This window comes from Diadema setosum, chromosome 7 (assembly GCF_964275005.1).
Source record: "Diadema setosum chromosome 7, eeDiaSeto1, whole genome shotgun sequence".
In the NCBI taxonomy this organism is placed as follows: Eukaryota; Metazoa; Echinodermata; class Echinoidea; order Diadematoida; family Diadematidae; genus Diadema; species Diadema setosum.
The window spans coordinates 15,703,418-15,727,773 of NC_092691.1; the positions used below are offsets into that span (position 1 = coordinate 15,703,418).

The 24,356-nt window shown below is 38.2% G+C and overlaps 1 protein-coding gene across 1 annotated transcript in view; it reads left to right on the forward strand.

Annotated features, from left to right (window-relative positions):
- The window catches only part of LOC140231077 (A disintegrin and metalloproteinase with thrombospondin motifs 7-like), a 94,382-nt gene that overhangs the window by 67,541 nt on the left and 2,485 nt on the right, over positions 1–24,356 (forward strand). Inside the window, exons 12-14 of the mRNA XM_072311228.1 lie at positions 4,272–4,500; positions 19,930–20,493; positions 20,861–21,002. Of these exons, the coding sequence (XP_072167329.1) occupies positions 4,272–4,500; positions 19,930–20,493; positions 20,861–21,002 (935 nt within the window). The remainder of the gene's footprint in view (positions 1–4,271; positions 4,501–19,929; positions 20,494–20,860; positions 21,003–24,356) is intronic.

Here is a 24,356-nt window from a genome sequence, read left to right on the forward strand (position 1 = left end):
CCACTATGCAATCATTTTGATCGAACTGTACTCCGTCTTTTGCATAAAACAGAATAGTATCTTTTATTGTTTTCTTAATTTGTGAAACAAAACCTTCGTTTTTTAACAAAGAATTATTAAATTTCCAAAAGCCAGGGCCTCGTTGTAACTGATTCAAACTGAGGCTTAAAAGAATTAAAGAATGATCTGTTCGATAACCTGGAAGAATATCAACCTTATGCACTAATGAAAGAAGTTCTGAGGATATAAAAAAGAAATCTAATCTACTCTGTTTAAAAGGGGTAGGTTGTCGCCATGTATAATATTTTTTATCTGGAAATCTAATTCTCCAAGGATCACATAAATCTAATTCATCTTTCATGTTATTTACTTGTTGTTTTGCTCGCGGGTTATTAACATGCAAATAGTTATATGTATCAAGGTTTGAATCTTGTACTAAATTCCAGTCTCCACAAACAATAGCATGTGGATTCTCAAAATCTAGTATAATTTGTTGAAGATCTGCAAAAAATGTTGGGTTGTCTGTATTTGGCCCATACAACGACGCAATAGTAATATTATATTCGTACAGAGTTACATCTAAAACCACAAAATTCCCTGCATTATCTACTTTGAATTTATTTATATTTACTGGCACAGCGTTCTTAAAAAGAATTGATACTCCTCTTGAGTTGGACGTGTTAAAAGAGAAAAAACATTTACCTTCCCACTCCCTACGTATATCGGTCTCTATTTCTCGAGTAAAGTGTGTATCCTGAATACAACAAACATCATATTGCTTAGCTTTTAAATACAACAAAACATCTTGTCTTTTGCGACTATCTCCTAGGCCGCGACAATTCATTGAAATAAACGTAACGTTATCCTGCATCATGTACGAAAAGAATGAAGGAAAGAAAAGAGGAACAACCTATGGAAGTTTTCATTTTATGTACACAAACAGTAACGACACAAACAAGACTGTACTGTGACGAAAACATTACAATACACACAACACAAAACAAAACACACAAACGTTTGGACGCACTGCAACGCATCAGAGCTGACTGCCGACAGCTGCGAATAGCAAATCAACCCCCATAATTTCCGGATCAATGTATGGAAATCAGTTCGAAAAAATCTATGCCCTAGACCATCACTGTCTAAAGGGTAAATATTCATGAATGTAACCGTGAAAAAATGTCTATAACAAACAAGCAAAATGTTTTTAAAGTCAAGAAGTATGACTATTAAACACGATGACCATTTCGCACCAAATGTTCGTTCAAAATGAATATATATAGTCAGTCTCTCCTCTGGATCATACTTATCCTCTCATTTTCATTTGCGAATTAACAAGCTCCATAATTATGTCAAAAATTAACTAAAACATTTCATTTCGCGTGATTTAAGCTCTTTTTCTCTCTCTCTCTCTCTCTCTCTTTTTTTTCTTTTTACAAACGAGATATATAAAAAACAAAGATCGTGTGAGGATTTTTGCACATCAAACGGTGATAAAATATCACGGATATAAAAATCGCCACACAAAAAAAAGTCCAAAATAAGGCGTCTTATAATTCACTTCAAGTGAGATCAAGATTCAAAGCTTTCCATTTTGATTCATCCAAATGAAGAAGATTTAGATCATTCAATCAATAACAATACACCATGCTTACGGAGATCCCTTCTCCCTCTGCACTCTAGATGCAGATTTACACCATTTAACTTGATTTTGTAGATTTGTTCTATTTTTTTTTTCTCACCATATTTCTAATCTTGGACCCAGTAGAAGCACTTCCAAGAAGTGTACATTAGAATTATTCATATACATATATAGAATTCGTTATATGCACTTTTGAAAAATTCAGAACAAGTGCTCAGGCATTAATGATAAACATTGTGAAAAAAAAAAACACAAACAAACAACCAACATGTCGCGTAGGTTATGACCTCGCTTAAGATAGATACTCTTTTCACTGCATATAGTGATAACCCTGACTTTACTAAACCTATTTAGGTCGCACTTTTCTGTGGTCATGACATAGTTATTTCACACATTGAACCAATCTGAAAAATATTCTTTAATTTCAATTCTGTGATTACAAACTAGCTATAAGTTTTACGATAAAATGGTTTAGTGGTGCTTTCCCACTTTTGGCTGTTTCTTGTTTAGAAAACACACACACACACACACACACACAAAAAAAAAATTACTCCGTCTTGAATTACTACATTTGGAAACTCAACTATACAAAACGCCATACAATTATGTCCTTATACAGGTAGTATCATAGGAACTGATTTGTATCATTAAAAAACAATAAACTTTTGTCCAATCCAACAAACTCGTTTAACAAAACCCAAAACATTTTTCTTTGTCGAAAGTATTTTTCCTTCCTTTTTTTTTCTCTCTCCTATTGGATGTATAATAGTCAAATATCTATTATCTCTGCTGAACAGTCTCTCTTTTTTTTTTTTTTTTCAAATCCGTAAATGAAAGTTTTAACAGTTTCTGAGAGATCTCGGTATCAATTTTTTTTTTTCATTACATTTCGATTATGTCTTCTTTTTTACCTCTATGATTTTCTAACAATATAATGGTTAACAAATATTAACACTCAATTATATTTTTTTTTTCATTAAAAAATTCACTGGAGAGAATCTTATGGTGTATGTATGTATCAACAACCATATGACAACAGATCATAAAGAGACACGATTCATACATTCGCTTGATCAATATGCACATTTGCATCTTTCTCGATCACGGGCAAAAGGCGATGATCGCGTAAGGGTTTTAACACATCAACTCTGTGATAAGATAACATACTGTAGACTCGACCACCGGAATTAAAAAAAAAAAAAAAAAGGCGTTATATAATAATCAACTTCGGGACTGGTGACGTGTAGATTCAAAGCTTTACATTTTTGATTCAACCAACTGTAGAAGCTTTAGATTACTCAATCAGTGACAATACGCCATGCCGACGAAGATCCCTTCTCCCTACACTCTAGATGCAGATTTACACCATTCAACTTGATTCTTGTAGATTTGTTCTCATCTTTTCTCATCTGATACGCTTTTTGCTCGAGTAAGAAACGCTTCCTCTTCAGTGGTGCAGGTAAGTCGGTCACAATGCGGACAGCGTGACGGACACCAGTTTGACCTTCAGAGGTCATCGGACGTACTTGCGCTCGTAGGTATGTATTTAAGACGGCATCTCTATCCAACATGGCGCCAAACCGTACAATGATTGGATCGTGACCACGCCTACTCTGCTCATTTCCGGGTATAACACGTCGTGGGAGCCGGTGTGCGTTAGCAATGAACATACTCTGCGCCTCCTCCTTCGAGAAACCCAACTTCTGAATTATGTTTCTCACAACTTCTACAACTCTTTCATCTTTCTTTTTCTCCACTCCATATATCAACAGATTCATTTTTCGGTCATGTATTTCCATAGCCATTATCATTTGCTTCAATTCATTTTCGAGATTTTCGTTCTTTTTTTGCATCTTAGGCAAAACATCGTCTTCAATCGCAGTGAGTCTTGCACTAGAATCTGCAACTGCGGCTTGTAAATCCGACATTTCTGCCCGCATTTCAGAGACTTCAGTGCGAATCGCTGTCACATTAGCATTAAGCGCATCTAATTTTTCCAGAATTTTTTCAGTTGTTTTAACAAAGTTAGAATGGCTTACCGGATCAGTATCCGTAGTCGGGGGCGCCATCTTGTCCTTCGCTGAAGTTAATGAGCAATGCGTGGGATGTGTTGTGCACCCGGGCGTGATGTGAAGTGGGCCTATTGTAGAAGATGTCTCTCCCGTTTGATTGCCCGACGTGGCACCAGCAGAGGCCTGTAGAGTAGGTAGTGTAGCGTCCACTTGTGAGGTATCAAAAGTAGTTGGGTGTTTAGTTTTCCTGTTTCTCAACAAATACGGCTCCCTTTTAGTTCCTGTAGATTTACTCACTTTGCTCATAATAATACTGGTAATGGAGCAATATCAAAATAGTAAGATCCGGAAAAAATGTGAAATTAATCGGCCCTCACATCAAACCGCCTTGCGTTGCCTTCTCCATAGCGTGCGTGCGTCCTCAAAAAAAAAAAAAATTATCAGCTCTTCTTGATGCCCATGCGGTCACGCGCTTTGTATCCTGTGTCATATGCAGAGAGCTGAGGGCTGTGGTAATGGGAAGTGTTAAGGAAAGAAAAATGACGGTGGCAAAACGAGAAACAGACAGTTAAAAAACACATAGACAACTTTCGCTTCTCCCTTTTGATATCTCCCAGCTGGTGGGTAGGTCCTTGGCAGCATTGTTCCGTGAGCTGTGGTACGGAAGGGACGAGACAGAGGTCAGTGTTCTGCATTCGGGGTATGATGAACGGAGAACACGGCGTGCTACACGACTCGGATTGCATGCAAGAGGGCCAAGAAAAACCCGCAACAAAATCTGCATGCGAAGACCTTCCTCGCTGTGAACCAGCTACTGGCATCTGGGTCGCCGGTGATTGGTCCGAGGTAAAGTTGCGCTTCTTTTCTTAAAATGGGGAGGGGCCTTGTTTTCTTGACGGAAGTAATTTGTAACCCATTGATTTGGAAGACCTGGTGGTGGATCATATAGTTTATACAAAAAGTAGAGGGGCCGTCTAAGGCGGCAAACCCAGAGTAGTTGCAATAATACAATTATTATGGAGTCAAAACTACAAGGTCACATAGAATTTGCAAGGGTCAATTGATCATCACCAAAATATCTCTACCCTTAAAACGGGCGCGTACGTGCGCGTTGAAATATTTACATGCTCCAATCGAGCTCAAAATGTTTTTGCACACGTTTCAGATCATCTTTTTTTTTTTTAAAGTGAAGAAAAAAAATGGACGGACGCGTACGCCACGCGCATACGCACTCAAAGCTCGTATGCAATTGAAATTTCCCATTTTTTCACACGGATCGGATGTCTGAAATGTCAAGGAATATTTCTACCAAACTTCAAATCAATCCGACTCAATATGACGTCATACGGGCCCGTCAAAATTCCGCGCGCGCGTTAATGGTGATATACAGTGCAACTGTGCCAAAAAACCGCCAATTTTAAATCCGATTTTACTCGTCAGGATGGACAGTGACCCCCGTTTTTCTTTACATATTCTGAAAGCTGATGAGTTGGTCATGTCATGGGTTGACGAAGCTGAAAAAAGTGATTGAAAGATATAAAATTTGTTAATAAAAAAAGTAAATTTTCAAAATGACGTCATAAATTTCAAGTTTACTCGAGCGTTTCTCACTTATCCTTTGCCGATTTTCACCCAGATTTCAGTATGTTGTAGCTTATGAAATGCTCTTTCATAAATATATCATCAAAATTTTGATTGGATGACGGCATCACCTCGTAAAAAGGATTAAAAGTAACCTTGTCAAATTTGACCAGTTTATGTTTTTATCTCTATGGGGGTGCAGTTTTTCTGGAAATGAAAATTGACACGACTGTCTTTATCGAGCATGGCTCACTTACCCTTCAGTGAATTTCTCCCAGATTTTAATGTTATGTTGTAGCTGAGACTTTGGGCTATGGTAAATGTGCTTCTATTTTTTTTATCAAATGTCGGGATCACATCGAAAAACTTGGTTGAAATTAAAGCTTAGCTTCGATGTATTGGGATATTTATTTCTTTATGCAACCTTGTTTGCAATAACTCAAGAAAAACAAGCGCTATAGCTGCCATATTTTACAAATGTTTAGTGCATGTCACGTACATTATTTCATAACATAACAACTACTTGATCGGACACCATCTTGTGTTGGTAAATTAGGGTCAAAGGTCACAAATGGTTCATCCGTATCTTGGTGAATACATGTCCTATCTTCCCCATATTTTGCACACGCAAAATCGATGTTACAAGGATCATTTCACAAAATAACCACTTTTTGCTTAGATGCCATCTTGGGTGTGCAAAGTGGGGTCAAAGGTAAAAAAATATTCTTCATTCTGTATCTTCGTTAGTGTATACATGGTATACGGAATTCGGTACCAAAGATATGGCAGGTCTGACTCCCTTTTCTTAATGAGAATCCAAACATCACACGGCCAATGTCCCTAAACACAGATGAAACCTGTATGGTCATGCCTATTGGAATCAGGACTCAAGTCATTGATTGCCATATAGATCGGATCACCTAATTTGACAGTGTTGACAAATTCCAAGTCTAGTTTATTATTTGTGTTATATATATATATATATATATTATACACTACATGAGTCTAGAAAGCCCTTATCGAAACAAGAGATACTTTACACCCTAGTAAATGTATTATATGACTGCTGTAGTAAACCACTTTCATTACCATCATTATCCAGTGTCTATTTTAATAACTTAAACACAGCTGTTATTGGTTTTACAAAATCTGAGTTACACAGGGGTCATACTCTTTCTCATAAATTGAAGTCCATGACTTTCCATGACCTTTCTAGCCAGAATGCAATGACCTTTCCATGACTTTTATTCATTTTTTTTTTGCACATTAGACTGAAAATTCGATATCAAATCAAAACGAAGCAAAGAGAATACAAACACATCTTACACAGACAACAGATAAGCTTCTATAATTTTACAATTCCATAACTTTCCATGACCTTTTGATGGAAATATCAGTTTTACATGACTTTCAAGGCCTGGAAAAAAGACTAGGTCAAATTCCATGACTTTCCAGGTTTTCCATGACCCTTATGAACCTTGGAGTCCAGTCATACATGTATCAATCAAACCTCGCGGTACATATCGATGTGCCCACTTCATCATGAGTGGGCAAAAGGCAACAAAAACGGATCACTCCTAGCTTATATAACCAATGTTATAGGTTTTACCTAAATCAAAATACATACCTGTATCAATAACATTTGTGGTACATACCGGTGTACCCACGTTATTGCGATTGAAAGAGACAACTGGCACATAGAAAAACAGAAACAAATCACACCTAGCTCATATCATGTTGCCTATCCCGCTTCTGAGGTCTTTTAACCATAACTCTATGCCAACATCGGATAAGTGTATATGCCGTCCTGACGGTAAAGAGTGGCGCCATGATGTCAGATGGCTTGATGCGTAATAACAGGAGCCCCTTTTTGCCGACACCATGCGCGTGCTCGCTTGTTCATAGCCAGGCGAACCCTATCAGCCCGACTCTGGTCGGAATCCGCAAAATGGACATATGCCCTCCTTGGCAGGATTTCCGACCAAACAAACATTTCTTCTGGAAGAAGTTGCTGCACTTTGCTCATTGTCTCTGAGACCAGCTCCATCAGATCAGTGCCTTCTTCGGAAAAGCCCGATGTCGTTTGTACCCGCGTGAATGATGACGTGTCACAAAGTTGCAAAAGTGCGGAGACGAAAGAATCGATTCCAGCCAGCTGTGAACCTGGCCGAGGCGAAGCCCCCTATATCCCCTCCATTGCATTGGACTAGAGCTCGTTGCCTCCTTCCTTGGACTCCCTCTTGACTGGCGAATCTCCCGGTCCCGTACGCTATTGAGTCCCCAACTACCAAGATCGTACGCCGGACTCGCCTGCCTGTAAAACAAAGAAAAATATCTCCCCGGCAGCGTCTAGCTCAACCAAATATCTGCACCAGGTGCACCAACATTTGTATATAATGAAATACTCCTTACTTTTTAACATGATTAACCATTACTAAGCTGGGTTAACCTTACTAAGCTGAGGTAATCATATATGAACTGCTTTATAATCTAACAACATATTAATTCACAAAAAGTTTATATAAACTGAACTTTATTGAACAAGCCCTTTGTTAAGAAACATAAAACTATAAATACCAATTTAACAATGCACATATCCACTATTATTATATTACTAATAATTATCCCAACGTAAATCTATTCTGCCCCTACCAAATTTATGCAAATGTAACGTTTATGTATATCTGTGACCCAGTGCCCCACATTCGCCTGATTGCCTGTGAATCGAAACCCGCTACTATACCGACGACGTCCACATACTTGAATAACTCCCTTGCCCGGGTAACGTCGTGTCTCTCGGTATACACGGAAGCGTAGATAAGAAAAGCACCACTAGTCCACTGCTCTATTATCTAAGTCTATATTAGAGGTAACTCGCGGGAATTTGCGCTGCGGCTATATTTGTAGTGTAGAGCCCGAATATATCAAACCCTTAGGGGATTGATCATTTTGAATCGAGGCATTCTTGAATAAACAACCAAAAATTACAAACTCGCCCTTCCATATCTTTCCTTTGATTGATATAATTATGGGGACCGTTGTACCTAGCTCATCCCTAGGTGGGCCATCAGGGAAGGCTTCGGGAATCCAATGTCTAACAACTGACCCTGTACCTCGCCCTCAACCACAGGCATTTCATTAGTATTATGCACGGCTGCTGTAGGCCAAGGAACTATATACGTGTTGTAGCCCTTCATTTCGATACTCACCGTTATCACCGGCCGCGTCAGTCATGTCCTGCTCGGATCGGGCTGTCACATGAGCTCTCCCAGCCGCCTGCCCCATAGCACGGTCCTCGGTCTGCTCCCTGAAGTACAACTGCCTAACAGCGGTACTTGCGCTTGGGCCCCGGCTGGTACTATTAATAATGTTCGTCTGCTAGACTTCGGGCCGCCGACACCACCAATCGTGAGGTCACTGGAACCGTGGAGGGGAAGTAGTCGTTCCTTGCCGGCGTGTATTGGGTTATGGGAGCATTCCGAGCAACCCTCCTTGCTCTTGTCGGTGCCGGAGGAGCGCTGGCCGATGCTACATCCCATGAGGTTTTCCGCTGTGAACATTTTGGCCCATGTTGAGGCATCTTGCCAAATCCACTAACAAGAGTTGACAGTTTTGTATCCAAAAGAATAGTTCTTTACTAGAATGGCACCCAATGTTCCGTAGCGATAATCTAAGACGTAGTGCTCCTATACTAAACGATGATAAATGAAATAACAGACAGTGTTCCTGCATGATCTTAGCTAGTAGTTTACCAGTAGTTTAAGCGAGAGCCCAAAATTGATGTTATGAAGTTTAGACAGCAGAATTTACTTTCCGTGTTCCAATATATAGGCATAGATAAGTTGCATGGCGGCCATTTTTAATCTATGCAAATGAGGCACTGATCTGCCACTCAAATTTTTGTTACGGAACTTTTGATATGTTATTTTAATACTGTAGTTCTCCCAAGTTAAATGCAAGTGGAATCGGTTTTGTTTCAATTAGCTGTGAGTTAACCTATTTTTTTGGTCGTATTTTGACTTGACTATAAATCCTGTTCGAATCGATTTCGACATGTTTTTGGAAGTATCAAGCTTTACATTTTCACATCGAAACCAAGAAAAATATGAAAAAGTAACAACTTTTTCACTGTCAAATTCATAATGTTTTGGGTAGCCACACAGACTAGTAACTTGAGATTTTGCCCATTTTTAAATTAGTCATGTTTGAACTTGGCTAGCCGGCTACCTTTCATGATTTTGGTCATTTAAATTTTCAACTTTTTTAAAGCCCTTTATCCTAGTGTCATTTTTTTTTTTCATTAGGGATAATTACTCTGATAGCAGGAAAGTTCAATTTTTTTTTCTACAAAATCGCAAATCAAAAGTCCCCTGAATTCTTTAAAAAAAATGATATTCTAATACTTACAATTATTTTACTATTCCCAGGAAAGTTAAATAAATTTGCCACGTCCCACAGCAATGATCGTAACCATATTGGCCCGGACTATTTGGAAATTGCATATGGGGGGGGGGGGGAGCGCTCCTATTTGGCCCCAAAGATCTCCGCCATCGAGGCAAATATTGTGGCAAAAATCGGCTCGTATGTTGTTCATCACTTAATATCCAAGAATTAATAATTTTTCCCCATTATGTTGTCGTTTTCTCTAAGTATGCTAATTATTTTAATTATTATGCATTATGCTTTGTTGTGCATCAGATTTTAAATTCTAGATCCCTAGATAATGCTTCAAATGGGCTATTTTTTTTCTTTCAATATCTTTTGTGGTATTATTGAAGGAAACCCAAACAGCAATGTGGATTGAGTGAAAGCAGCAACATTAGAAGAGCACATCACTGAAAGTTTGAGGAAAATGGGACAATCGAAGCAAAAGATATGAATTCAAAGTTTTGTTATTGCAATGACAGGATAAGGAGACAGCTAGAGTTCATGACGTTATGTGTGGACAACAATATAAAGAGAATTCCATCCAAAAAAAAAAAATCATTTTTCATAAAAATTACACGTTCCAACAACTCGATGCCTACAAATGTTAAGGGTGGTAATTATTGCCCTTGCTTTATGAAGGCTGTCAATGAAGTGCTCTTTCCTTACGCTAGAAAAGTGAAACCATGTTGAATTTTCATTATATTTTCTTATATTGTCCATACATGATGTCATAAACTCAAGTAGTCTCGTGATCCAGTGGTTCCAACACCAAAACTCTTGAAATTCATAGCTATTGCATCGATTGTTCGATTTTCCTCAAACTTTCACTGATGTGCTCTACTTGCTGTTTGCACTCAATCCACATTTCTCTTTGGGTTTTTCGTTTCCGTAAAAAAAATTCTGGTATCTAAATGAATTTCTTATCTATTCCATTGTTTGTTGAATGTCTTTTGTTTTTTTCCTAATGTATGTCTTTTTTTATTTTCTTCGTTGTGCAATGTTGCTTTTTATCTAGATTATGAGGATAACCAAAACGGAGGTTATCTTAGAAACACTAGGGAATAGGGTCTCAAAATGTGTGCAAGATATGAAAGAAAAAAGTCATGGCATTTGAGCTAAAAAATATTTCGCGTTTTGAAATTATCGTCAAAAATGTCGGGGGGGGGGGTCGATTATGTAGCTCCACAGACTACATTTATTATGCTTAGCTTAGAAATTGAAGTAAGGGTTTAAGGGTTTTAAATCTATGAACGTTATTTCAAATTCTATTTTAAGTAGAATGGGACATTAAATTTTCGAAACTTGAGCATCTAAATGTTTGGACTTTACTTCATGAAAAAGAGTTGCTTAGCACTGATCCGGGAAAATGCTCCGAGGCAGGGCTTTCATGTCCTCGTTATCATGATACATGAAAAACGCTTGAGCTGCTGCCGACGCTGACACTGTCCGACGCAGAAGTCGGCCAGTCCGTGTGTCCCTTTCCCACTTAAGCTACATTACACAAGGGGTGAATCAATCATAATGTTATTTTACACACTCATATTTACATAATGCGGTGACATATCACTGAGATTTATAGCAAGTGTATTTGCATTCAATATATGAACATTAGAATATATTGTCTGAATCAAAACCGATAATACCTTAATGGTTTAAACATTGGTTAGTAAGCAATTCATTTGTAAAAACATGTAGATTTGTATGCATGGTATTACGATTGTGTTGGAAAGAGGAGAAGAATAAAATAAAATGAAATGAAATGAAATGAAATTGTCGCCTGCAACCAAATATGTCACGTGAATTCAATATTGTCAATGTGCTACCGTCAAACTTCCACCGCAGGCAAACTCTATCTTATATCAACAACAGTAACAAAATAATCTAATTCAAGATAGCAAAACCATCAGGAAAGTAAACTTCTGAAAAGGCAAAGCCAGTACCGCACATGTATGCCGTGTATGATATTCCTGTTGCTTCCATTACCATATTATACACAATATTAAGAAAAATATTCACCTCTAACGTTACAGCGTGCGTAGTGCTCTGGAGTCCATCCACCTGACAGAAGTCTTGGTGTCTTCTAAAATTATCAATGCAAATGAATATACTTTCTTTAATCTTTATCTATGTTAGGGATCTGTAAATGAAGTCACGACGAATACATGTACGTGCTTGTTTGTATCATTAAAAAACCCCGACTCATTCGACCCATCAAACATCGTTCAATCTATTAACCCTAAAGGGGCCGGGCTTTTTTGGCTATGCTCAGACGGGGGGGGGGGGGGGGGGGGGGGGGGGGGGGATGGATTCCGCCCCCCCCCCCCCCGAGATCTCGGCCATCGGAGGTGCGATCGCGATGAAATTTTGCATGCTTGAGACCCGCGTCATAATCTACAAGATTGTGTCATAAGGTTTTTTGAAACAATCAATTTCTAATTTTAATTAATTAATTATGCAAATTAAGCTCAAGGTCATATTTTAGCCTAATTAAAAGCATTGAGAGTCTAATTTTTGATCTGTAAATCTGTTTTAGCATATTCAACAATTGTACATCACAAAAACTTCCAAAACTCATTTCAATTCTTATGTATTTTATTGTTTTCAAAATTTCTTATGTATTTCCTTGTTTTTCAACTTTTGTTTTTTTCTTTGTTTTTTCATTGGAAATTGTCACTGACCACTTTTCTACCATAATTAGCACAAAATTAATCAATGAAAGTGATTACTTGTAAAAATAATCAGGTTTTTATGCCGTTCATGACAGAGCATTGTTTTCCATAGAAAATGTACACAAAATCACAAAATTGTGCCCGTTTTGGGGCGACATTCCGTTACCAAAATGGGCGTGGCTTCGCAAAAGTATGCGCGGACGTTGCAAATTTGGTCTCAAAAGTTGCGCGAGACTTGAACGAAGAAAGTCAAGAAGCCTCGCGACGAGGCCTTCTCGCGTTACAGAATTATAGCGCGAAACGTCGAGGGGGGGGGGGCGGAATCCGCCCCCGGCCCTTTTAGGGTTAATGAACCAACGCTAACTACATCAACCGACAAAATAATACATCGGTCATTATGCCCATATAGAAAAGTAAGTTATCAAAGCAGTTTGGCAACTTTACTCGAAGGACTGACCAACCGTCTTCGCTAAAATAGCGCAGTAATATACATGCGTTTAAGAGATATGTATTTTCATTTGGTTCCTGGACAACTCGACCGCGGGATTATAATATATATAATAGATATAATAATATAGCTTTTCCCGGTCAATTTCATACTTTGGTCATTCAAGTTCCTTTTCTGATCATTCGATTTCACGCATTCCACTCTCACAGCACTGAATCAGCAATCAAATTCAAAATCCAGTCATTCCAATTCACGATCGGAGCATTCAAATTCACTATCGGAGCATTCAAATTCACAGACAGAGCATTCAAATTCATTATCGGAGCATTCAAATTTAAAAGAGGAGCACGCATTTCAGCAATGAGCTGTCAAATTCATGTCAAGCTGGCGACGGAATCTTGTCGGTCATTCAAATTCATGAATAGGCAACCATGTTCCAAATAACTACATTCACTTTGAAAGAAATCCTGAATTTAGTTAGTCTGTGACCGAGTACGTGTGTCTTTTTCATTTAGATTTGGATACATTCGGGTTTATGATGAAGATTATAATATAATCTTCATCATAAACCCGAATATATTAATAGATATTAACATTCAATATAAATATTAAATATCATTTAGCTTGCAGTTGTGGTCCACCTGTTCATTGGAAGATTTAAACTCGGGCTTCACGAAAAAGGAATATACAGGTACATGTTCCTCGGATAGGACATAACATGAAGGTTCCGTGTGTAAGAGAGTCACAACTTTTGCACGTAAAAATATCCGACTTCATTTATTCATCGCAAAAAGCAGGGTGTTTAACTCGATGAAGTGGTCCCATCTTACATCCAACTGGACCTCATGGAAGACCAGCTATTGCGGCTGAATGTGGGCTATCCAGCCATCTTCTTACATGGAAAAACGAAACAAACAAACAAACAAACATTAGGCACTATATAGGCTTACAGACGAGCATAATACGGAAGGATGGTTGACACCTTCGGGTTAAAAAAAAAGCAATATCGACTACATTGAAGCTGACAATTTTAACAGTGTATACGTCTTGTTCGTTGTTTATTGCTTTCATATTGGTTTAATTTTGCCGGACTATGTGAGATCATTGTGTGTCACATTGTCTTCGAATTGATGCGCTGTCATTATGTGGTTTTAGTGTTGGGGCGTTGTCAACATGCAGCATCAAGAAATAATGATTACATTGTCGTTGTGTTGTTTGGATGCACTGCTAGGGCATTTCATGAAGCGTTTTGTCAGATATTTCGTCTGAAAAACTGTTACAAGCTACTGAAATCTTTGCATCTGATTGTCGGACAAAATTCTTCATGAAATGCCCTATTACCTTACAATTTAAAATTCACTGAGATGAAACACAAAGAATACATAAACAGATAACAATGTAGAACCGTTACAAAATCATAATTACACTGTATGCAAGCCTTCACTGGTTGTGTATGCCCTTCTCCTTCCTTTCCAAAGTCTACTCCATTTTCCTCGTTAAATTGATTGCACGAAGTAGGAACTTGATCGCCTGAAAATGAAATTGAATGCTCCAAACAAGTTCATCGGGACTATCACATGACTATCGCGTGGATTTGAATGCACGAGTAGGAAATGGAATGCCCGTATTTGGAAACTGAACGCCCAATTGTGAAGGTTGGTTGACACCTTCGGGGAAAAAAAAAAACACAATTTCGACCACACTGAAACTGACAACATGAACATATACGTTTGTTTTTTGTTTGTTTATTGCTATCTTATTGGTTTACTTTTGGAGGACTATGTGAGATCATTTTGTGTTAGTTTGTCTTTAAATTGACGCATTGTCATGTGGTTAGTGTTAGGGCGTTGGCAGCAATTGTCGTTGTGTTGTTTGAATGCACTGCTGATTTTACCTTACAATTAAACATTTATTGAGATGAAAAACAAGAATACATGAGCAGAGAACAATGTAAAACCTTTAAACAATCATGAATACATTATGCACACCTTCACTGGTTGTGTATGCCCTTTCTCCTATCTTTAAAAGTCTACTACATTTTCTTCGTTAAATTTATTGCACAAAGTAGGAACCTGATCGTCTGAAAATGATACTGAACGCTCCAAACAATCTCATTGGGACTACCACGTGACTATCGCGTGAAATTGAATGCACGAGTGGGAAATGGAATGCTCGCATTTGGAAATTGAACGCCCAAGCGTGAATTTAATTTCACGAAAACGAAAACGAACTCCCATAAATGAAATTGATCGCTCGGATTCTGAATTTGAATGCCCGAATATTCTCGCGTGCGTGCGCTGTGTGAATTTGAATGCACATTAAGGGCGGACGTCCACTAGGGCGCGGACAAGCCCAGGAAGGGTTGCGGAAGCAAGTTCTGTCATTTCGGCATCCTGTCCGCGTCAGACACGGAAAAGAAATGTGCGAATCGGCTTGTCCTGGGACATTCCAAGGAATGTCCACGGACTGTCCGCGGACTGACTGCGGACATTCCTAGGAGTGTCCTAAGAATCACTCCGGAAGTGCGCGAAATACCTCGGAATATGCTAATCGTAGCCGGGCAGCGCGGAAACATCTAGGATTACACCAGGAATGAACGCGGACAATCAGGATGTCTTCCGAACAACGTAAGTTGCACATGCGGACAATACCAGGAAAATGGAAAGGTATACATTTGGCTCTGACTTTGAATTTTCCTCATTTGACTGCTAGCCGTCATGGAGGTCACACCAGCGGGAATTCACTTTGCCCTATTGCTTCAAATACTAGCTGTGATAGATGCTGAGATAGCACTTATAGGTCACAGGTCAGTGAGGCATCACGGACCTGATACATGGAATGCTTTACCCGACTCCCTACAAACACGAACAACTCTGTTTTCTTTCAAAGCTAGTTTAAAGTAATATATCTTAACTCAATATATTTAGAGTATAATATTTGATATGAGTTTATGTTTTGGTCTGAATTTATTAGTATTATTATATTGATATACTAAAGAAGAATCATATATCATAAAATGACCATAACAAAAACATTCAACTCACCTATTGCACTCGCACAGCACTCATTCACATCTTCTTTTCCCTCTAAAGCATACTATTGTAATGTAGAAACGTTTGTGTTGCTCCTTTGTCATTTGGTTATGTTTGGCTTAAATTTGTCACATGGATGTAACTTATTTTTGATTTGATTTGATTTGAGAAGCAAAATAAATACGAACGAACGAACGAGCACTGGCCCTGGTCCCTTTAGGATGGTCATATACCAAACAAGTTCAATAATTTTCAAGCTTATAACATAGTAGGCCCTACTTTTAACATAAGTATATATATATATATATATATATATATATATATATATATATATATATATAATAAATTTGAATGACAAGAGTATGAAATTGACCTGGAAAACCTATAATAATCATCAAACAGTCCGAGGCAGATGAACATTTTCAGCATCCTCTCCAAAAATCCCATACGGATTTTCACCAAACATGGCAGATAGCATGTTCATGGTGATATGATCTTCATTTGAAAAAATGAGCCCCCTCCCCCACCCCATCGCCGAGAAAGAGGGGGGGGGAATTCCTAAACTCTGGGATTTGTATATCTTTTTCTGTCAAAATGAAAAAGATAAGACTAAGTGAGTGCTATGAAGACATTAATTACTGAAATTTCATGTTTTATTATGGCAGATCCAGTGGTGCTATGACCGGGGGTGGGGGGGGGGGGGAGGGTTGAGGGGGAGGATGGCGATTTTCCACATTCTCAGCATTTTCCTGAAAAACTGACGACGGGGTTTTCCCCCAACTTGGTAGATAGCATCTTTATGGTGATATGATCTCAATTTGTTAAAATGAGCCCCAGATTCCCCCCCCCCCCGTCGATGGGAGTTGAAGCCTCAAAGTCTCTAAACTCTGGAATTTTTAAATCTTCTTCTGTCGAACTGAAAAAGATAGAGCCAAGTAAGTGCTATGAAGACATTAATGACTAAGATTGCATGTTTATGGCGGATTCAGGGGTGCCCGGATTTTTTTTTTTTTTTGGGGGGGGGGGGGGTAGGGGGCGAGGAGGGGGATTTTCCATGATTTCAGCAACTTCTTGAAAAATGTCTGGCGGATTTTCTCCAACCTTGGCAGATAGCATAATGATCTTAATTTGTTAAAATGAGCCCCATTCCCCCCCCCCCGGTTTGAAGCCACAGAGACCGTGAACTGTTTTTCTTCTTCTGTTGATCCGACAAAGATAGAGCTAAGTTAGGCCTACGAAGACATTAATGACTAAAATATTATGTGGTTTTGGCGGATCCAGGGGTGCACTGATGGGGGGGGGGGATGAGAGCAAGCAGGGGGATTTTCCACATTATCGGCATCAGTTCTCTTCTTGAAAAATCTTTGACGGATTTTCACCGAACTTGGCGGATAGCATGTTTACTGTTGTATGATCTTTATTTGTTAAAATGAGCCCCATGCTCCCCCACTACCGAAGGGGGGGGGGGGGAGGAGTTGCAGCCTCAGGGTCCCTAAACTCTGGATTTTTTTTTCTGCTTCTGTCGAACCGAAAAAGATAGAGCTAAGTTATTGCTATGAAGACATTAGTGTCTGAAATTATATGTTTGCTTTTAGCGAATCCAGGGGTGCCCCATGGGGGGGGGGGGGGATGAGGGGGAGGAGGAGGATTTTCCACATTTTTAGCATCTTTTTGAAAAATCTACGACGGATTTTCATCCGTTATAGAATCCCATTTGTTCGAAGGGGCAACAAGTCCAATTTGTTCCTCTTCCCCAAAGCGGGGGCTAAGAGGATGGCATCCCCCCACCCCGTTATAAGCAGACTTGAAATTTCATCAAAGTAGGCCTACCTTCTTAAATGTGTGGAATTATTGCGTTTTATCACTGATGGTTGTACAGAAAATTTCTTAAAATATTCCATTTGTCATGTGTAAGGTTTTCAAGAAATACCTGAAATACTTAATTCCACCCAAACGACAGCAACCCCTCGTCTCGGCCCCTTTCAAGGGACTGAGATGGGGGGGGGGGGGGAGCTCCACCTCCTCCCACCTTAGGGGTTGGGGCGGTGCTCATTTAAACAAATTAAGGTCACATCACCAGATAAATACGCTACGTGCCAAGTTTGGGGAATATCTACTGTAAGGGTTTCAAGCAGGAGCTGAATATGTGAAAAAAACTACATTAAAACTACATTAATAACTTACCTTACTATTGCCCTCTATTAGCTCCATCTTTTTTGTAAAGAAGATTTACAAAAACAAAAACAAAAACCTGAAATGGGATTCTATTACCCTAGGGATGCTTGTCATTTAGTGGAGAATTATTGTCGGATTAAATCCACTTTGTCTAAAAAGATGTTTACAAATACCAAAGATGGAACAGAGTACTGAACATTCTCAGTGGTAAATACTGTCTCTAAGTCTCATTGAACGCTTCTTTTCACAGGCCTATGTGGTAGATAGAAATAAGGGCCAGTCACAATGGGCAATAGATGCTTAAAAATCAGAATTATTTCACTACTCTCTCAACTAGAGGGGCTTAAAAATGGTATCCTGGCTTCAGGTGATTTCATGTTTAAATGCAGAAGAGTAAACAATAATGTATTGTGTATTTTCTACGAAAGTATGTGGGCAAAACAAATTATTGTGTTAATGATAATGATTGGATTTATTGAATTGATTGATTTAATTAATAGGGCCTAATAATGTATGGTTCAGGAAGGTTTTGAAGGTTGTGTAGTTAATGATACATTGGTTTTGTTGAATGTATGTAGGATAACAAATATTGTGATTATGACAATGACTGGATTTTTTGAATTGTTTGATTGGATTGATTGATAATGTGGTATGGTTTAGGATGGTTTTGAAGGTTGTAAAGATGAGGCTATAGAGACGGTGTGGATTTGTAGGTGATGATACATTCATCTTATGATTAATGTCATTATATTGAGAAGTTGGAGGAGATTGAATATCATCAGAGTTAGAATACTTAATTTTTATATACTTCATTTCATCCGATGAGTACGAAAGAATGATTTGCAGGATTTTGCATATTGTCCCCTCAAGACACGGAAATATACCACCCATATGAGTTTTGTTATATTGACTACATAAAGATAGATCAATACGCTGAATGTTTGAACACTGTTGTCAAGATCCTATGTTATATGATACTTGTTCCATGTTTTGCAATGTCGGTAAAATGATGCTTCTCTTCTGTCTTATATGTCATATATATATAAATAAATATCCATGATATGGATAATGAATTATTGAAATGAAGTGAAATAGTAAACATTGACAGAAACAGTAGACAAAATAACAAGCATACTAATAATGCGAAATATAAAGTTTAAATTGTACTTTCATGAAAGAAAAAAATCATAGACTACCGTTCCCCGAGCGTTCGGCGATGTGTTAGACAGACATGGTGCTCAGCCAAGAATACGTCGCACGCGAGACACGGCCTAAATTTCATTCATTTACAATTTCACGAGTCTCCGAGTCACAGAATCAAGCTTACACAAAACTACAACTTTGTATCATGTTTTGAATAAACTCACTTCTCTGGCAGGAATTTCATTTTTCTCTTTCCTCTCAGATGACAGACACCCATCAATTTAGGGCTGTTTACTGGAACTAAACGGAAAAATGAGCAGCTTTCACAGACGACCACACTCAGTCGTTCCCGACGAATGCACAAATTTTTGCATATATTTGCACAACTTGCTGTCAGTGGTATCTTAAACATTTGATATCTTGTGAAGAAATGACAAAATGAAATCAAACCAGAAAAAAAAAACCGGAACTTTTGATTTCGCCTATTTACATCATTTACATATGTTTAGACTCGCGTGCATTGGTATTGGAATGAAATAAGTGAATCTTAGCAAAGATTAAGCTGAGAAACGCAAAGTTGAGCTTACGAAGTGTATTTTTTTTGTGTGTGAAACACCCTCTGGCCCAGTTTTTTTTTTTAATTAGTAATAGTGGAAGTGCATAAACGAAAACAAAATATTGGATTTGAAATATCAGTGTTTGTGCACGGTTATAACATACACGTATGAAATCACTTTGCAGTTAACAGCGAAATCACAAACCAAAACCAAAATTGCTTTTATTTTTCCTACCAATGTAGTGCTCTGCTAGCTGTGGAGAGGGTTTTTCCACGCGCCAAGTAATTTGTGTTGGTTCGAATGGATCGGTGTGTTCCGAGGCAGAGCAACCCGGCGAAAGGCAGCTGTGTTTTCATGTGGAATGCGAATTGTATGCTTCAAGCCAGAGCCATGGTGTCTTAGAGAGTGCTAACTCCTCAATCTCGGCTTCGCTTGGTGCTAGCGAGTCGGAAGGTGACCTGTCTTCCAGCTTTTATCCATCCAATTTCGGCGAATGGGAGAAAAAGGAGGCCGCGAGAAAGCAAAGTGGATCAAGCGAGGCCGAATCACTAAGAGAGCCCGATGGCCAAGTAAACGTTCGGATTACTACATACGACCTTTCCCTTCCCCATGCCGATGAAGATTTTCACCCGAATGTTGACAAGTCTGTTGTGCATTCGGATTCTTTTTTCATTAGTGATCTTTTACTTGAGTCTGAAAGGGAACATGAATATGACAGTTTGATATCGTTTTCCGAGGAATCTTCCGAACCAAGGCAACAGTTTCGTACGCCATCCCTGAAATGGTCAACTCTGGATTGGCGACCAGTGAGTGACAGCAAGATTTTCTTGTTTATTTTTCGTTATGTGGTTTTGTTCGAAGTCAATGAAGTGTTCAAATGATCTTCCATGCATATTAGCTAGGTATTTGTAACTATTCAGGCCTGACGTTTTGAGGCTGAGGCGAAATAGAACAAATTGCAAAGTACATGTATCAGTCTTGGTACTCTTATTATGTGTGTATGCTACTTCAAACCGCTGTTTGTACTTTTGAGTGATGCTGATATTTGAACCAAATAAAATTTGTAAAATTCCGAAATTCTGTGTAGTGAATTCACAATTTATTGATAAATACAGTTAAGAGTATTTTGCAAACCTTTGACGTTTGGACTTTGTCACTTCACTTTGGTTCCAGTGTTCCGTATCATGTGGGGACGGTGATCAGCAGCGCTCCGTCATGTGCATAGACGCCACGTCAGGCCAAGTCACTTCAGGGTGCTTGGAGAGGACGAAGCCAGTTGGTGTCCAACCATGTCACATGGGACCTTGCCCGAAAAGTAAGGAGCAAATTACAATGGAGATATCATTCCGTGACCTCCGTTTGTCACCTCTGTTCATGTCTGCCTCTGCTTAATACGCTTCTCCTTTTGGTGAATTCCCGTTGTTGGTACAAGCAATGGGTCGCATGCATAAGAGGTAGTAATTGCTTGCAAGCAATTGCTTCAAACAGGAGCACAAGCTTGCCAAACTAAAGATCAAGCTCAAGCAATTGCTTAAAATATGCCTCTGCTTCTGTACAAGCAATTGCTTGCAATTTCAACAAAAGAGACGTCACGCCTTTGCGAACACAAGAACAAAGAATTATTGTGAAAGGGCGTGTTTGTGCGGAAGCATTTTCAAATAATATGACAATCTTTAATGCACAGACAGACAGACAGACAGACACAGACACAGACACACACACGCACACGTACTGGCTGATTCCCATCACTTTCCCAACTACGCACCGATGCACCGATGCACCTCATCGTATACACCCTGTGTATAAGATGTGCACTGCACTTCCCGTTGCACCATGATATGCTGCTATCACGTAATGTCACTCATTGTGAATGGATTCTGATTTTGGAATAGATGACCAACAGCTAGTGAACCACACAAGCCAGTACTTCACTATCAATGAATTTAACAGTCAATTTTCCTTCACTAAGGCAAATCATATTTGTGCTAAATTCAGTTTAATCCATCTCAATTCAAGAAGCTTAAATAAAAATTTTGAAATGTTGGAATTATTTTTAAGTTCCCTCAATGATTTTCCATTTTCCGTTATAGGAGTTACCGAAATATGGTTGCACACCAATTCCCCGGACCTATTTGACATTGAAAATTACAATTTTATTCGTAATGACAGAAAGCATGGCATAGGAGGTGGGGTTGCCATGTACGTTAATAATCAAATTAAATTAAAAATTCGAACTGATTTGAGTATTCAGGGAGCAGAAAGATTGTTGATTGAAATCTTAAATGATAATGAAAAAATATTATAATTGGTACCATTTACCATCCTCCACAAAATGACATTCAATCTTTTTTTGATAAATTCGACCATTGTGCTAACGAAATTCTTGGAGAGAGAAAGTCATTTTTTTTTGATGGGAGATTACAATATAGATTTATTACAACCCACCCATTTCCATGACATATTACTTTCCAACTCACTGCATCCCCACATCAATAAACCCACCAGTATAAACAACACCACCAATAGCAAAACATTGATAGATAACATATTGTCTAACTTTATAACTGAAACCTGCACGAACGGCATTCTTTATTCAGATATATCCGATCACCTACCGATTTTTATGATTAATGATAAATCTGTAACAACCGCAATACACCGCCAACCCAAACAATATTTGAAAATGCATAGAAATGAAAGTCACAAAATATTAATTCATTGAATCAAGATTTATTCGAAGAACAATGGAATGACGTCTTTGAACTCCAAGATTTTAATTCTTATGAAATTTTTTTACAAAAAATATTACAGTATTATGATAAACATATTCCTTTAACTTCCAAAATAAATGGAAGGAAAAAAGCTCGGCAACCCTGGATTACTCAAGGTCTTATACATTCCATTCTTACTCGAAACCGTCTATATAAAATATCTTCATTGTGATAATAATAATAATAATATATCAATTTATAAAGCGCAAAACCTATAGACATATATTCTTCTGCTGCAAAAGCTTCTGATGCGCTTGATGATAACGAACAGTTAAATGAAAAGATGTGTTTTGAGTTGCGATTTGAAGACTGCTACTGTTGGGGATTACCGGACTTCTAATGGTAGATCATTCCAGAGTTTGGGAGTTACCTGCAATATCGAAAATTCTAGAAAAAGTAGTTTACAAGCGTCTCTACTCGTTCATGATTGAAAATGAAATATTAAATGCGAATCAGTTTGGTTTTAGAAAAGGATTTTCTACCGATTATGCTATAATTAAATCTGTCGATAATATTATTGATGCGCTTACTAAAAAGGAGCACATAATTGGAGTTTTTATGGATCTTTGTAAAGCCTTTGACACTATCGATCATGACATTTTATTTGAAAAATTATATGATTATGGCGTGAGAGCGATTACTCTGTCGTGGTTCATAAGTTATCTAAGTCATCGAAAACAATATGTTGCATTTAAATCCAGTCACTCAATATATTCTAACGTGTCATGTGGTGTCCCTCAGGGATGTATCCTCGGGCCCCTACTTTTTTAATTTACATTAATGATTATTATCAATTCCTCTCCTCGTTTAAACTTCATCTTATGTGCAGACGACACCAATGTTTTTTATTCCCACAAGGACATTGTAACACTGGTTGATACACTAAATACGGAATTAAGTAACATCTCGAAATGGTTTAGAAGTAACAAACTGTTATTGAATATTGATAAGACATGTTTTATACACTTTCATACGCTTCAATCCCAACCCACCCTTCCTCAAAGTACTTCTATTGATAATACAAACATTGTTGAGAAACATTCAACCAAGTTCCTAGGAGTGACCCTAGATAGCAATCTAACTTGGAATACTCATGTCCAGAATATTACAACAGCAATATCTAAAGCAACTGGTGTTTTAAGAAGAATAAAATACTTAATTAATGATCAAACCTTAATAATGTTATACAACATTTTATTTCTACCATATGAAATGTACTGCAATATCGTATGGGGCATCTGCAGCAAAACTAAATTGAACACAATTTTTCTTCTCCAGAAAAAGGCTCTTCGTATATGCACACATTCAAATTTTTTGGCTCACACTGATCCCATATTTTATCGCCTAAAAACTTTGAAAGCTCATGATATACATTTATACCTAACTGCTATATTTATGTATAAACACACTCGAAATTTATTACCATTTTTTTTTCATAATGCCCTAGTAACCAATGACCATAGTCACTCATACCCCACCCGTCGTTCCCATGATTTTCATTTAAGCAATCCAAAGCTTTAACTTGCTCGAAAGTCGATTAGACATCACGGTCCGGATACATGGAACACTCTTCCTGAGGAGTTGAAACAGTGTGCCTCCTTGTTTTCATTCAAAGCAAACTTAAAGAAGTAGAATTTATTACAGTATAGCTCAAATACGAACTAAAAACAAACAATTTAAATGACTAATGTTGGTCTCCCGATAGCAACATCGCATATCGTCCCCTCTTCCAGCAAACCAATTTAATTATTCTAAATTCCAGCATATCTGCCCTTGCGCACTTCCAAGCACCTGCACGCACATTCACGCACCTGCACGCACATTCACCACCATCACACATCATAGTTTATTTTCCCCTGCTATCTTCGCAGCAGAATTTGTATTGTTACGAATCTAGT